Raw genomic sequence first — 15523 nt, forward strand, 5'->3', positions numbered from 1 at the left:
GGGAGGTACCAGGCCCAGAAAGGTCACACAAAGTTAATGACTCTAATCACCCAAGGTTTAAGTGTTTTGGCAGATTCGTCAACTCCTTCTCAAGCTGTGAGGACTTCAGTGTCATGTCACAGTATCAAAAGCTAATTAAAATCAAGAGAATTATGAACACACTATTTATAGAGAGGAGTAAAGGAATTAATAAGATCATGAAGGCTGAAACACAAGATCTTGTCTGAGATTCACAATTTACATTCAACTTTTATTAAGTCAGAACACAGGGTTGGGGTTGGGGAAGAATTAGAGAGATGGCTCAGCAGTAAAGAGTAGTTGGGGCTCTTGCAGAGGACCCAGGTTTGATTCCCAGCACACAACCATCTGTAACTCCAGTTCCAAGGGATCCAAAGCCTTCTTCTGGCCTAGTCTATAATCACGAGGCACACACATGGTGCACATGCATACATGCAGGCAAAACTCACACACGGGAAAAAAATCTAAGGGAGAAAAAAAGGGCACAGATAATATGTAGTCTCAATTTTTCCTGACAGTGAACTAGGACTTTAGCTGTAGTTGGTCTTGATGGACCACGCGGCACAAGGATGAAATGCAGTTGGCTCTCTCTGCAACAATGTCAATTGCTAGCTGTCAATCAAGCTTGAAGAAAGAAGCGGAGAGTTAAGTTCATTTTGTTATTTTAAGTTTATGCTGCTAACAGTCCCAAGGGGGAAGAGTCTGAGCAGACAGTGTTCTCCATGGGTGATCACCACCACACAAGGCAGGAAGAAGAAACATCACAAAATGTTGTTCAACAACACCATCTTTATTCAAAAATATATATCTATGAGACATCTCAGAATATACTGCTACCACTGATGGCAGCCTATACTTCTAAATAAAGTCCTAAATTAATATACAAATTTAAGCTTTAAAAATATCCTTTAACAAAAACAAAAAAAGACTGAAGACTTTCTGAGGAATACAACCCTAAAGGGAAGAACCTTAGGCCTATGGATGCCCTAAATAAACACAAAACCATAAGTCACCCACCCCACCCGCTAGATCAACTCTCAGCGACAAGACGTTCCATTAAATTAAACAAGGGGAGTAAGCACATGGTTGGGAGACTGGTGGTGGGAGTGGGGGTACAACAAGGAAGATTAAAACCAAAGCATTTCATTAAAACAAAACCAACTTCCTCACCGGAAGTCTGCCAGTAACGGGGGTTAAGAGGCCAACACATTCACTTACACAATCGCTACAGGTTCATTTCTTGATCTTGCTGTAAGAATTATGCACTGATTGCCGGTCAGATATGTGATGTTGTCCTATTTTCTCCTAGTGACCAGAGCAGAGCTGCTACAGTCTTTTGGTCTGTGGCCGGCAAACACCTACTGTAGCCTCTGGGGACAATGTCGACAGAACCACGGGCAGAGTGAACAACCATCAGCAGCACTGCTCGGTGAGAACTGAGCACCACCGCTGCCACACTGAGGGCTGCCTACTTGATGACACACAGGTTTGCTTTAAAATGTAAAACGACATGTGCTTTTTTTTTTGGTGATCCTAAAAACAGCAACTCAGAATAACGAAGCTTCTCAGGCCCCTTCACTGAATTCCTTCTTATGGATTTTAGACTTCAGCTTCGGGCTCTAATTCCTATTACACTACCAGGGCAAAATGGTTTCTGCCCTTTCCAATGTCAAAAATAAGCCTGCCAGATAGAAAGATTTTTCAGGTTTAAAAGCCCTATCTTTACTAGACATAAGATAAAAATCTTAACTACATCATTCAGTCATAATGTCGGCTGGCATGATAATGGAATTAAAACCCCAAATTAGTCTCCCTACATCCCCTTCCTCTGCTGGAGGTGAGCTGTTTGTATAAAGACTCCTCTCCTTGCACGGGAACATGGAAGCACGGAGCAACATGAACCGCCTGGCGTGCTCAGTGTCCTATCTGCAGAGCTGCTCAGATTTAGTCACGGCACTGTGGATGGACGCCCACGTGGTGGAGTTGGCGTATACTCCAGTCCCCAAGGGAAGGGTGACAGCAACATTCACGAGAGCCCAGGTACAACCTGTGGAGTATCCTCGGCCCGAGGCACGCCATCCAGAACAGCTACCTTCACAGCACCAGGGGGCAGAGGGTCCTGATTTAGGGATGTGCTCTGATACCAGGGACCCTTGAGATGTGTGGCATGGGAAGGTTGAGGGGAGAAACCAGGCAATTGACTTGTGATCCCGGTCAGTCTACCTGCACTGTGACTTTGCGTCCCAAATCAGCTTTGAATCTTACTACTAGATTCTCTAGAAAGCTTGAAAAACAAACACACCTAACCTTGACCACACCTCTCTAGTAGAAGCAATGGTCAGGAAGGGTCAGCAATTTGGCAAACTTCTTGTGGCAAACTGCCTAATAGCTGTGCTGCCAACCTTGTGGGCAGATGGTAGCCAGGAAAGCCAATGCCTGCAGCCTGAGTCCCTCACTGGGAGCCTGTTCTGAACCTGGCCAAGCCTAGCTCAGAAAGGGGTTAGCTACTTCTATGACAAGTGTTGTCACTTGGGGAAAAATTCTTTTGAAAGCTTCCAGAAATACACATGATTTTCATGGCTTACGGGAGTAAGAGAGCTAAGAATGGAAAAGCAACAGGGCATGAGAACATGAGTCGGGGGAGAGAGTCAGTACTCTTAGCAAATACGAGTCAAAACTGAGTCCAACCACACGGCTCCTAACTGTGCTCAGGAGGATCTGGAGAATGAGTCACAGTCCCCTGCTTCGTTCCTGAGGCAGATGCTGGCTGAAGAGGTGGAGCCAGGGCAAGAAGGCTGTGTCCAACAGTGACTTGCTTCTTTTCTCTGGCACACATGGGACCCTGGAGCGTGATACCTGTCCTAGTCAGTTGAGAAGAGGTCACCAGCAGAAGGCAGAGGTGCCAAGCCCCCTGTTACATTGGGCAGCAGTGAGAGGTCTGGCAAACTCTGAATGTGGGACTTGAGTTCCTTGCGGACCTGGGTTACTCGCGCAAGCTTCTGTTTATACTCCTAGGAAGACAAGGGAAGACACTGGGTTATGCTGTGCGGGCTGCTGGGCTAGCCCACAGGCCAATCTGCTAGCTCCACCCACCTGCTTTGCATTCCCCAACCAGACTGGCCCTGCGCCTCAGGTCTACCACCACACTGCAGCTGCCAACCACCCAAAGGTCCAGCTTAATAAAGAAATAACCAATTTGCCAGACTGCCGAGAGCCTGTGGGAGGACATCCAACCCAGCACATGGAGGTGGAAGTAAAGAGCAGTGCCATATTTGTATTCTTTGAACTTGTCCTCAACAGCTGTATAAAAATACAGGTGCTCACATGCTCCTGAGACTTTTGAGGACTTCAGCTAGACCAGTGGTTCTCAACCAGTGGGTCACAACCCCATCTTCAAAAATATTTACATTAAGATTCATAACTGTATCAAAATGAATTATGAAGTAGCAGTGAAAACAGTTTTATGGCCGGAGGTCGCCACAATATGAGGAAGTATATTAAAGGGTCACAGCGTTAGGAAGGTTGAGAGCCACTGCTCTGGACAAAGCTAGACAAATGATTACAAAAGTACACCTTTTGTGTTAAAAACTTACAGACCACCCCAGACTGATCACTCAGAAACAAGCTCTCTAGAAGGCTCAAAATACCCACCTGTTGCCACCTGAGTCCAAGACCCCTTCACTGAAAGGCCTCCTAGGAGTCTGTGCTATTTCTCTAGGAACGCTGCCAGCCTCACCTCCAGAGTCCAGTTCTTCATGCCCTTCTACTGAGAAGGTACACTGTGCCCCACCTTCCCCACAGCTGCTCAGAGCTGACTCCAAATTCATCCTCTCCCTTCCTGACCTCTGCGCATGCCACTGCCCATAGTCTATTCATTCAGGACTCCCTCAAGCTGCTTCTCTTGGTCCTAACAAGGCTGCTTCTGCCCCTCCACTTTCTAGCTGAGCTCCACCCACCGCAGAAAATCACTATGCACCTAGAGAACAGGTATCCTACCCAAACCTTTGCTCTACAACCCCCCCCCCCCACACACACACACAGCTGCTCTGTGCTCCCTTACCTCAGCCACATCAGACTTTCACAGTCCTCTACGCTATGGCTCCCAGTGACCCATATTTTCCGTCATCAGCTCACAAATACTTTCTGATACATCTGTATGGGAAACTACTGGGCCATGTGAGGTCTGAGGCTTAGAAACTCCTAGAGGCTTATTTTCCCCCTCACAAGGCATTTTATAAGGAGGATCCTGAGGCTGGGCCCATACAGGTTAAAGACTTTCTTAGAGGAGCCTCACCCACAGCACTGGTAAGACTCAGATGTCAGGGGTTAGCATGCTTCTGCTGTACTGTCATGTTAGACACATGTGTCCTTTTTCCCTGCCCAAAGTGCAGGGACAGCACAGAGTCTCACTATATATAGTGAGACTCTGGCTGCTCTAGAACTCAATATGCAGACCAGGCTGGCCTCAAACTCAAGAGATCCACCTGCCTCTGCCTCCCAAGTACTGGGATTCAAGGCGTGCACCAACACACCCAGCAGTAATTCTCAGTTCTTCAAAGCCAAATGCCTAGGCACACTAGAGCTTAGCTAGCTAAACTTAGCTTGAAGGCTTAAGTAAACTATTAATGAAGACACTTGCAACAAATCAGATGCTCTGGATCCATATGCCTTACTCTGCACCCGCCACACCCTACAACCCCCAGCACAGTTCACAAGAACAAACACAGGTATAGAAATCTTCCTCAAATTTGGACTTCAGGCACTACTTTCACTCCTGCAATGGAAGATGCCTTCAAGCCTGGGCTCTACAAGTCCAAGGTCCCTTCCACCTGCTTACACCAACACTAAAGTGATGTCTGCCTAAGGCATAAAGCCAAAGATCTCTTTTTGGACATAATGTTACTAATCACAGTACTTTGGAAGGCTGAGGCAAGAGGATCACAAATTCAAGGCCAATCTGGGTTACAAAGAGAGATCCTGTCTCAAAAGCAGAATAAATAAAAATCTAGTAGGCCAAAAGGTTTAAATAATCAACAGAGTGAGCAGACAAAGCCTGAGTTCCCTAATACAAGTCAGGATGCCTTAGACAAGGGCCTCACAGGGGCAGCAGAATGATGCAGCTTAGTGACCGACAGGCGGCCAGGTCATGCTGTAGCTAGTTGTCTTATGGGTCATTGAGCAGACTCCATCTCTTCTTTTTTGGAAGAATCAGGCTTTCCAAATAAAGTCAACTGTAAATGCTGCCATGGACTAACAACACATTCAAGAACAAGTCCCAGCAAAACTCCCACGTGCGACTTCAGCTCACACTTTCTAACTCTCCCTGTTCTGATGCTCTCCAAGGCGGGGCAGTATACAATACCCCCAACCCTAGTCCCATTGCTGCCTTCCCAGTTTTCTCTGGCTCTGAGCAGGGTTAGTAAGTGCTCCGGGAAAATCTAAGAATCTCATTTCTCAAGGTCAGCCTGCCCTTCCTCCTGGCAGTGAGTGGTTCTTAAGCTGTAGCTAAAAGACTCCCGTGGGAAACAGTGCTTCAGGCAACTCCTGCTCCCCTCCACAATGCCACCTGTGGTGCTTTGAATAAGAATGGCTCATAAATTTGAATGCTTTGCTACCGTGAGTGCTAGCAAGAGTGGTGCTACTTGAGAAGGATTAGGTGGTATGGCCTTGTTGGAGAAGGTGTGGCCTTTTGGGGGAACTGTCCACACTAGGCCCAGTTCCCACTCTGCCTGTATTTTAAGACACAGCTCTCAGCTACTGCTCAGGTGTCATGTACATTGTCTTGCTGCTCCCTGATAAAATGACAATGGACTGAGCCTCTGAAGCTGTAAACAGCCTCCAGTTAATGCTTTCTCTTTTAGGAGCTGCCTTGGTCATGGTGTCTCTTCAGGGCCACAGGACAGTGACTAAGACAGCATTCAGATCAGCTTCCTGTGAGAAGGCCCACTAGAGCACTCTGGCTCCCCAAAGGTGCAGGCTTTTCTCTTCTTTTTAGGACACCAAGAGCTACTCAAACAAGGCAAGGATGGAAACCACAGGCTGTTTGTTTAGGGTCTCATGCACGCGCACGTGTGTGTGTGTGTGTGTGTGTGTGTGTGTGTGTATGCGTGTGTGTGTGTGATCTTGATATACCACTGATCTACCTGCTTGGTCCAGGCATTTGAGAAATTAGGAGGCATACCATGGGCATCCCAAGACACTGCTGCTGTGGTGCCCTGCCAGCTATGTTCTCTCCTGCAGTTGTCCTCCTAGATACAACTCACAAGGCCTTTCCTGCTCTTTTCCTTCACAAGTATCTTCCCAAGAAGCCAATCCTGTCCTTCCTACTCGGACATACTTCAGCCCCTGGCTACTGCTGCCAGGCTGCCCACCGAATATCAGTGCAGAGACCTGAAACATGCCAAGTCACACCTGATTTGCTGCCACCCCCTCAGTCGAAATCCAGGGGCTAAGATGACCTTCCAGGGTTCCTGTGACTGCCAAGAAATGTTTCAAAAGTAGATAGCCTAAGGTGTGTTCTGAGATAATGCCTAGGAGTCAAGCTCCTGGCAAAGCTGTGGAGTACTGCCTTACAGTCAGACTACAGGAGAAAACGTGTTAACATCCCTGGCTGATACTGTGAACTCAAGCACCATGGCACATGGGATGAAGTGCTGAGGGAGCAAGGCTTTCCACATTCTTTGCCTTTTATGGCCAGGGCAGCAAGCCAGACCTGACATACTGCAGATGAGCTCTGGGATAAGGAGGTTAAAAATGACAGGGCTGACAGCACAGTGACCTTTCTACAGGAATCCCATTTTTGAAACCAACAAAATTGTAAGCATTTTCTCTAGCAACTCATGTAAGAAATGTGGATCAGAATCTGAGCATTCTCAAGCTCATTCTCTCCCTGGCTGAGTGTTTGCATAAGTACTAACACTGGGATGGGCTTCGGGCCTGAATTGCTGAAAAGTAGCAATGGGACACCATGGCTTTCTCCTTTATCACATTCTGCTGTGCTATGGGACATAGAACATGGCTCCTTCAAGGTAAGAATCATGAAGGACTATTATAACAACACAGTCCATTAAGTCCATGCTTTAGATGAAGGTGGCACCAGATCAAACTTAACTCCAAGAGCCGCTCTGTTACAGGAGAAGCTGGCCTTTGCAGCTCTGTGGTAGAGCACTTGGCCTAACATGCACAAGGCCTTCATTCCAATCCAGCACCAGGAAGTGAAGAGCAAAAAAAGGAAGTAAACCTCTCCCTGGACATGATTTAACCTATCCGCAGTCCTCCCATGGCACCAGAAGACAGCCTCCACTACGGCTCACAGGACCTGCGTTTACAATGACAGCCTCCATAAGCAGCTCCATCCAACTGTCCATCTGGCCAGGGAATAGCATGTATGTTTTCATGTTGGAAATAAGAATGTGGCTCTCTTTACATTTTTTGACTGTCAAAGATCCATGTGGAACAAAAATCATCACTAACCTGTACCTCTCTCTCAGCCAGCTCCAAGGCAGTTACCACATTTCAAATCGATACTCTGGGTGCCACAGCAGGGCTGAGGCTGCTGAGTAAGATGCTGGGGAAAATACAAGGAAAAGAAGAAATTGTGGCTGCATCCCCCAAGCTTGGGGCCTGGTCAGCTTCATTGCTAACATATGATAAAAGGACAAATGGCAAGATGGCCATCAGAGGACAGACCTCTGAACACCTATCCATCCACCAGGGCCTTTGTCACATGCCAGTGGGTTTCAGACACAAAGTTTGTCAGGGCGCTTCTTTCCCTTGGGGACCCTCAAGTATTACTATCACAACAAAAACCCCAGTCTTGGGGCTGGAGAGACGGCTTGGAGCTGACAGCTCTTGCTGCTCTTCTAGAGGGCCTGGGTGCAATTCCTAGCACCAACACAGTGGCTCGTAAGCATCTGTAACTCCACCATCAGAGACTCTGAAACCCTCTTCTAGCCACTGTGAGCACCATGCAAGGACATGATGCACGGACATGTAGACAAAACATGCATGCCCATAAAAAATAATTAAAAAAAACAAATCTGACAGGGATTTGCACAAACAAAGGAATACAAAGTCATGTGCCTATACATACACTAAGAGCATTGTAAAGGAAAAAAATTAAATTAATTTTAGGATGAGGCAATTCTTTATAATTTTAATGTGGTGATAAAACTAAATATTCACAATTTAAAGTCACACCTGGTGGTGGCAGGCCTGTAATCCCAGCTACTTGGGAGGCTGAAACAAGAGGATCATAAAGCCAAGGCCAGCTCAAGTGACAAAGTGAGTTTAAGGTTAGCCTGAACTACAGAGGGAGTTCAAGGCCAGCCAGGGTAATCTACTAAAACTCTGTCTCAAAATTTAAAAATATAAAACCCTGTCTCGAAAATAAAAAAAAAAAATTAAAAATATAAAGAGTGCCGGAGACATAGTTTAACAGCAAAACGCCTCATGCTCAAGATCCCGTATTTAACCTCCAGCTCCTCAGAGGTAAAAAAAAAACAAAACAAAACCCACAAACACTAATAATTTAATAGAAATCTATAAAGAACACTGAAGACTCCTGGGTCCTTCAAAATGCAGGCAATTGTACTATGGGACCCTTCATAATATATAATTGCAGTAAAATCAAAATGCTAAATCTTTTTTTTAAAGATAGGGTTTAATGTAACATAGGCTAGCCCTTGCTGTATAGCTAAGGATGACCTTGAACTCCTGATGCTCCTGCTTCCATCTTCCATCTTCTGTGATTATAAGCTTTTAACAGGAATGGGAACCTGCCTGTACTGCGGGTGGCTAGAGGTTTGGACAAAACTAGTATGAATTAACAGATCTGATGTGAAACAACCAGCCCTCCTAGTTTCTGTTATTTTATGAGCAATATTTAATCTTTCTGATTTATGTTAAGAGACATGTAGATTTGAATAAAAAGAATTATTGATGAAATACAAAATTCTCTTCTCACAAGCCATTCGACTGTCCTTACAGTCAAGCAAATCTACCAGACGCTGCCTTGAGAGCAAGAAAGGTCCTCCTTTCTTTGACCAGAGTCATCCTCTCTTCTCTAAAGGCCTGCCTCTAAAACCATGGGGGAACCCCAAAGCTTTTCAACTAATTGACACCATATTCCAAATCCACGCATTTACAATCCCAGAGAGAGGAAGGAATTGGTCTACAAAGTAAGCCCAAACCTCTTGAGAACACCCTCAGAGTAGAGGAAGTTCCCTGCCAAAGATAAAACCCTCCAACATGATTAGAAATTCATCAAGCTAGGACCAGCGTTTATCGCCGAGCTAAAGGGGTAGCGGTATGAAACTGGTGATACAGACAGAGAGGAATAACTATGCATCCACAAGAGATGTAGAGCTCTGAAGGATAGAGTGGAGGCAGAGGCAACATGTACTTACTTGGCTTTACAGGGTGGGGTCTAAAGGCATGCTGCCCAAAGAGGCAGTGAGGTACAGATAGATGATATCTTAGTTAGGGTTTCTATTGCTGTGAAGATACACCAGGACCACAGCAATTCTTATAAAGGAAAACATTTTTAATTGGGGTGGCGTACAGTTCAGAGGTTTACTCCATTGTCATCATGGTGGGACATAACAGCATACAGGCAGACATGGTGCTGAAAAGGAGCTGAGAATTCTATGTCTTGACCTAAAGGCAACAGGAAGTGAACTGACACTGGGTGCAGCTTGACCATCAAAGGAGACCTCAAAGCCCACCCCCACAGTGACACACTTCCTCCAATAAGGCTATACCTCCTAATAGTGCCGCTCCCTATGAGCTTATGGGACTGATGATGAGCAGGGACTGAGGTAAGGGAAACAGTGGAACATAAAGAAGAAGTATCCCTACCAGGTGGAGGAAACAACGCACATAAAGTCAGAGATGAGAGATCAGCATGGGCAAATATCAGGCTGGTGGGGAAGAGGGAAGGCAAGTTATGGTTGATGGGAGAGAGGGGTGGAGGGAAGGCAAGCCATGAGTGACAGGGAAATTGTAATCTGGGTCATTTAGAGACAATGAGAAGCCACCTGATTAGCAGGGAGGTGACAGAGGCGGAGACAGAGCAGAGGGGGGAAGATTCGAGAAAAACAGGACGCATTAAACAGGGCTGGGAGGTCAATCTGAGAAACTAAGAGGTGCAGCAGAGGAGCTGAGGGATGAGACTAGAGGAGGCTGACTGACACAGCTGACATGTGGGAACCTGGGAGCAGTGCTGGGCAAGTGCTAGCACAGAGGGGAGGGGCTCTATGTAGCCTAGCATGGCTTTACACTCTCCACCCTCGTGCCTCGGCCTCCTGAGTGCAGTTCTGCTAAGTAGCCACTGTGTGAGAAGGAAGGGCAGTTCAGCAGAAGGACAGTCTGCCTCCCCGTCGTGTTTGAAATGTCTGGGACGGTTAAGGCACAGACATGCAGATGGGAATTAAAGCAAATGAAGTGGAAGTCACTGGGGGGGGGGGGGGGATCCAGAATGAGAAAAAGGCTGAAGGTGTGTCAAACCCTACAGGATGGAGATAGAGAGAAGCATCACAGAGAATGGAATGGGAAGGTAGACTGGAGCCAGCAGAGGGTGACTTGAAACCAGGTAAAGAATACAGAGAGGGCCGGGCGATGGTGGCGCACGCCTTTAATCCCAGCACTCGGGAGGCAGAGGTAGGCGGATCTCTGTGAGTTCGAGACCAGCCTGGTCTACAGAGCTAGTTCCAGGACAGGCTCCAAAGCCACAGAGAAACCCTGTCTCGAAAAACCAAAAAAAAAAAAAAAAAAAAAGAATACAGAGAGGGTCAGAATAAAGAGTCTTGAGACATATTGATAACTAACTCAGGAGTAAAACTGTTACTTTACAAATGACAAAAATCCCATCAATGGGCTAGAGAGATGAAACAACAGTTGAGAGCATTTGCTGTTCTTCTAGAACATGGGTTTGGTCTCCAGCATCCGCATCAGATGGCTTAGAATCACTTAAAAGTCCAGCTCCTGAGATCTAATGCCCTCTTCTGGCCTACAAGGACTTCTGTTTACATGTAGTACACATAAATACACAAAGGCGCATTACACACACACACACACACACACACACACACTCATAAATGAAAAATATATAAATCCTAACAACAACAACAACAACAAATGACAACAAAATTAAAAGGCTGCAGCGACCACAATGGTGAAAGCCATGGAAGGCCTGAAAGAGGCCATGCGGCTCCCCACCACAGGATCACTGCCGGAGGTCGTGGCTATGCCCCATAGAAGTGAACTCTATGAACAAAGAACCCCCCAGGGACAAGCCTGTTGAACTGAACCTGCTCACTCTTAACCACTGTGCTGGTCTCAAGGATGCTCAGAGGCCTTCCTTGCTGAGTAATTTTGTTGAGTTGAAGCTTACAAAGTTACTGTGCATGCTAAATTAGGAAAAGAGAGCTAGCCACACTTTCTCCAAAGATCACTTCAAGATAAAGGACCTAAATCAGAAAATGAACAATCAGGGGGGTAGACAAAGGTACAATGAATGACCCGGCTAGTACCTGATGATAAACGGGACCATCTTAACTTTTATTTTTACTCCTTGGAGTAACTAGGAAGTTGTCCTACACAGAAAGACTGTTTTTGACTTTGTTTTAAGCCCTACCTTCTGTTGTGAATTATTTAAATTTGTGTGTGTCTGTATGGGGGTATATGAGTGCAGTTGCCAAGGAGGTCAGAAGAGTGTGTCAGATCCCCTGGAGCTGGAACTACAGGCAAGGTTTTGTCTTTGTTAAAATTTTAAAGTTAATTATTAAATTACATATATATATTGGGGGTGGGGGCAAGCACATGAGAGCAGGTGCCTTGAGAAGCTAGACCAGATAACTGCTGGAGCTGGCATTACTGGCTGCCAGACAGTGGGTGCCAGGAACTGAATTTGAGTCCTCTCAAAGGACAGGAAATTTGCCTAACTGCTGAGCCATCTCTCCAGCCCCTACAAGTAGTTTTGAGCACCTAATATAGGTGCTGGAACACAAATTTGGGTCCTCTGCAAGAGAAGTCCACACTCTGACCACTGAGTCATCTACCCCACCCCTTAATTTTTTTTTTTTTAACAAAAGGTAGAGTCATTGTGTAGTGCAAGCTGGCCTTGAACTCATATCACAATCCTCCTGCCTTAGCCTTCTGAATGCTGGAATTATAGCCATGTATACCTGACATTACAGAAAGAAACAGAGATGTAGCTTCTGAGACTTCAAAGCATGCAACCACCCTTCAGTGTCTCCCTTTCCAAAGCACCGGTTTGAAAGGAGTACAGGCCCAGCGTACCAGCAGGACATTCACAAAGACTAAAATAGCACACACTCAATGGGGCAAACAGAGTTAGCCACTACAGCTCAAATGTCTGTCATCTGAACCCTGCTCTTAAAATTATGCTCACTCAAGTCAGCGTTATAAGTATCTGTCATTTTCCCACAGCTGTCGTAAATATAAACAAGTTCACTAAAAACCTAGAACAGCCCACTTTGTCCAATTAAACTCCTACACAAAACAAAGACTCCCCTTAACATGGGAGGATTATGTCTGGAAGCTTTGGAAGAGAGCACGGGCTCCTAAGACACGAATGAAGAGTTAGGGGAAGACCCTGAAACAAACATCCTTTTTTTTGTTTAAAGGATTTATTTATTCCATATACAGTGTTCTGCCTGCACACCAGAAGAGGGCACCAAATCTCATTATAGATGATTGCGAGCCACAATGTGGTTGCTGGGAATTGAACTCAGGACCTCTGAAGAGCAGCCAGTTCTCTTAATCTCTGAGTCATCTCTTCAGCCCCGAAAGAAACATTGTTTAGTGTTCAGAAAGACACACAGATACTTAAATGGTTTTTGGTTTTTTTTTTTGTTTTTGTTTTTGTTTTTTTTGTTTTGTTTTGTTTTTCGAGACAGGCAGGGTTTCTCTGTGTAACAGTCCTGGCTGTCCTGGAACTAGCTCTTGTAGACTAGGCTGGCCTCGAACTCACAGAGATCCTCCTGCTTCTGCCTCCTGAGTGCTGGGATTAAAGGTGTACACCACCATCGCCAGGTGACACCCACATATTTACACAGAGATACCTCTAGGAAGCTAGAGGAAAATCATTCAAACACCCAGAGTTGGCAGAAGAGGCACAGGATGAAAGGAGAGGCAGAGTGAGGAGAGAAACACTCACGAGGGACCACAGGTATCCAAACTGCTCACAGCTTCTGTTACGAAGCAAAGTAATTATGCAAAGTTAAAAACAAGATTAAAAAGCTCTAAATATCACCCCTGATTTCAAAAGTTTCTCTGAGAGAGAACTGTGCTTCCCCACATACAACCCAGGCTGGCACTGGCTCCAACTTATGATCCTCCTGCCTCAACCTTCTCAGTGTTCCACCATGCTTGGCTCTCTATTTGAACTTTCACAGAAAGAAAAATAAAGGAACTAGATCAAAATTAACAACAATTCTTTGTAGATTATAAACCAATAAGATTATGATTTTTTTCCTTACAGGTATTATCTGGTTTTCCTCTGATTTATTGTTTTTACAATCAGAAAAAAAAAAAAAAAGAACAGAGTATTTGGAGTGTAAGAATGGCTAAGTACCGGGCATTGGGGAAGCAACAGAGCCAGTTTGCAACTCCACGTGTACACTCCTCTATGTGATACCTACACCAATGGAAACTCAGCAGGGCTGCTCAGAAGGCGGCTCAATGATGCCAACAACGAACTAAGGGTCGCACTAATTGACATAGCACTTGCCTAGCAGAAGTGCGGTCCCAGGGTCACTCCAAGCACTGCATACACACACACACACACCCCACAACCTGCGAGACAGCTGCTATAAATCTGGCCTGAACTATAAAGGTTAGCCAAGTGAAAGGATCAAGAGGAATCCAAAGCTCCAATGTCCAGTCCTACTTCATAGAACCCCAAATACCAACTCAACAGGAGTCCTCACAGATTGGAGGGGAACATAAAGAGGCGGGGGGCGGGAAGGCCCCTAACACGGCAGGAGCAAGCCATGGCCTGCTATGGACAAGATCTAGGTATCAGACCCCATGACCACCTGGCAGCTGTAAGCAGAACTGCCTCTTCATTAACTGTTCTAATTGCCCTTAGAGCTGATACTGCTGTCTCGTGAGGGCAGAGCTGTGTGTTACAAGGGCAGGTAGGTGGAGCCAGCTTGAATATCTCAGGCCACTTGGCTATCCTGACATGCTCCATGTGAGCCAGCTCTAGTTATGTTCACTAGGGTCAGAGATCCTGTACTACACTATGACCTTGAGCTTCCATATAAACCCCAAGCTTAATTCTTTTATGAAAAACAAGGATCAGACTGCCTGCCTTTACTGTAGGGACGTGATCCTGTGGGAAAGAGGAAGAGTACATTCCAAACTTCTCTATCTCCACGTACTGTTCGTCCCACTGGAGAAACGAATGTTTCTAAACACCTGCACCCTGAAGAGGAGGAAGGGATGCTGCCAAAAACCAACAGGCAGCAGTGTGATTTAGAAGTCCCTTGAATGGAGCCAAAGAATTTCTCGAGTTGTTAAAACCTGCAGTGCACAGAAATACAAAGAGTCACATGGCCATGCCGAATTCTACATCATTCATTCTGCCCTCCCAGCTGTGTTGTCTCAGTCGAATTCTTAAGGATTCATTACAAGTCAGGAAGAGGTGTGGAGAAACAGCAAGACCTCCAAGTTCACTTCACCTCTTCCACCAGAGAAAGGACATCAAGGAGCAGAGTAGATTCTCAAATACTCACAGATCATTCTGGAATGCTTGCCTGCTGCTGCTGTCACTTCCCTGCATAAGATATCACTGCGTCACAAGAAGACGTTTGGGAATTGTCTAAATGACTCAACTCTGGCTGCTCTTGTACAAGAGTAAGATGTCTTTCTGTTGTTTTACTCCCCCATGGAATAAAGTTTCAAAAACAAACATTATAAATCTGAATGGAAAGTTATGAGATGTGTGTGCCCTGGATTCTATTCCTGCCCTATAGCTAGCTCCCTCTAGGTCTAAGTTTCTTCACTAATTCAAAATCATACCACATCCCGTTACACAGATATCCACACCCTGGGAACTTTGCTGAGGGTACATATGCATGCCTTCTAGAGACTGGAAGTACCACTGGCTACTGAAGTGACATTTCTACCCTCAATCTGTGTCAACGAGACTTATGGTCCTAGACAGGGCTTTTACAGTGCCAAACACATCAGTAAGTGACACTCTGGCATGCCTATTAAAATTCTGCGGCAAAGATTAAAGAAGGCTTAATGCAAGGTCATATAGCTCTTATTCATGGATCAAAAAACAAGATCCCACCACCAATAAGAATTAAGCAACTGCTAGTGAAATTCAAATGACTTTCTTTTGTTTTTGCAGAAATTGAAATAGTGATGGGAAATTCTTAAATTCATATAGAATTTTAAGAGGTTTTATTCAAAACAACACGGGGGGGGGGGGAAGGAAGAAGAAAATGGATTAAAAGCCGGGCAGTGGTGG

At 45.6% G+C, this 15523-nt stretch overlaps 1 protein-coding gene across 1 annotated transcript in view; it reads right to left on the bottom strand.

The window, feature by feature from the left end:
• Positions 1-420: 420 nt before the first annotated feature.
• The window catches only part of Rprd1b (regulation of nuclear pre-mRNA domain containing 1B), a 51287-nt gene continuing 36184 nt past the window's right edge, over positions 421-15523 (bottom strand). Inside the window, exon 7 of the mRNA XM_041670309.1 lies at positions 421-3029. Coding sequence (XP_041526243.1) covers positions 2880-3029 — 150 coding nt within the window. The 3' untranslated portion in view covers positions 421-2879. The remainder of the gene's footprint in view (positions 3030-15523) is intronic.

The sequence above is a fragment of the Microtus oregoni genome, unplaced genomic scaffold (assembly GCF_018167655.1).
Source record: "Microtus oregoni isolate MIOR12 unplaced genomic scaffold, Mior012 000020F_ref0000438, whole genome shotgun sequence".
Classification (NCBI taxonomy): Eukaryota; Metazoa; Chordata; class Mammalia; order Rodentia; family Cricetidae; genus Microtus; species Microtus oregoni.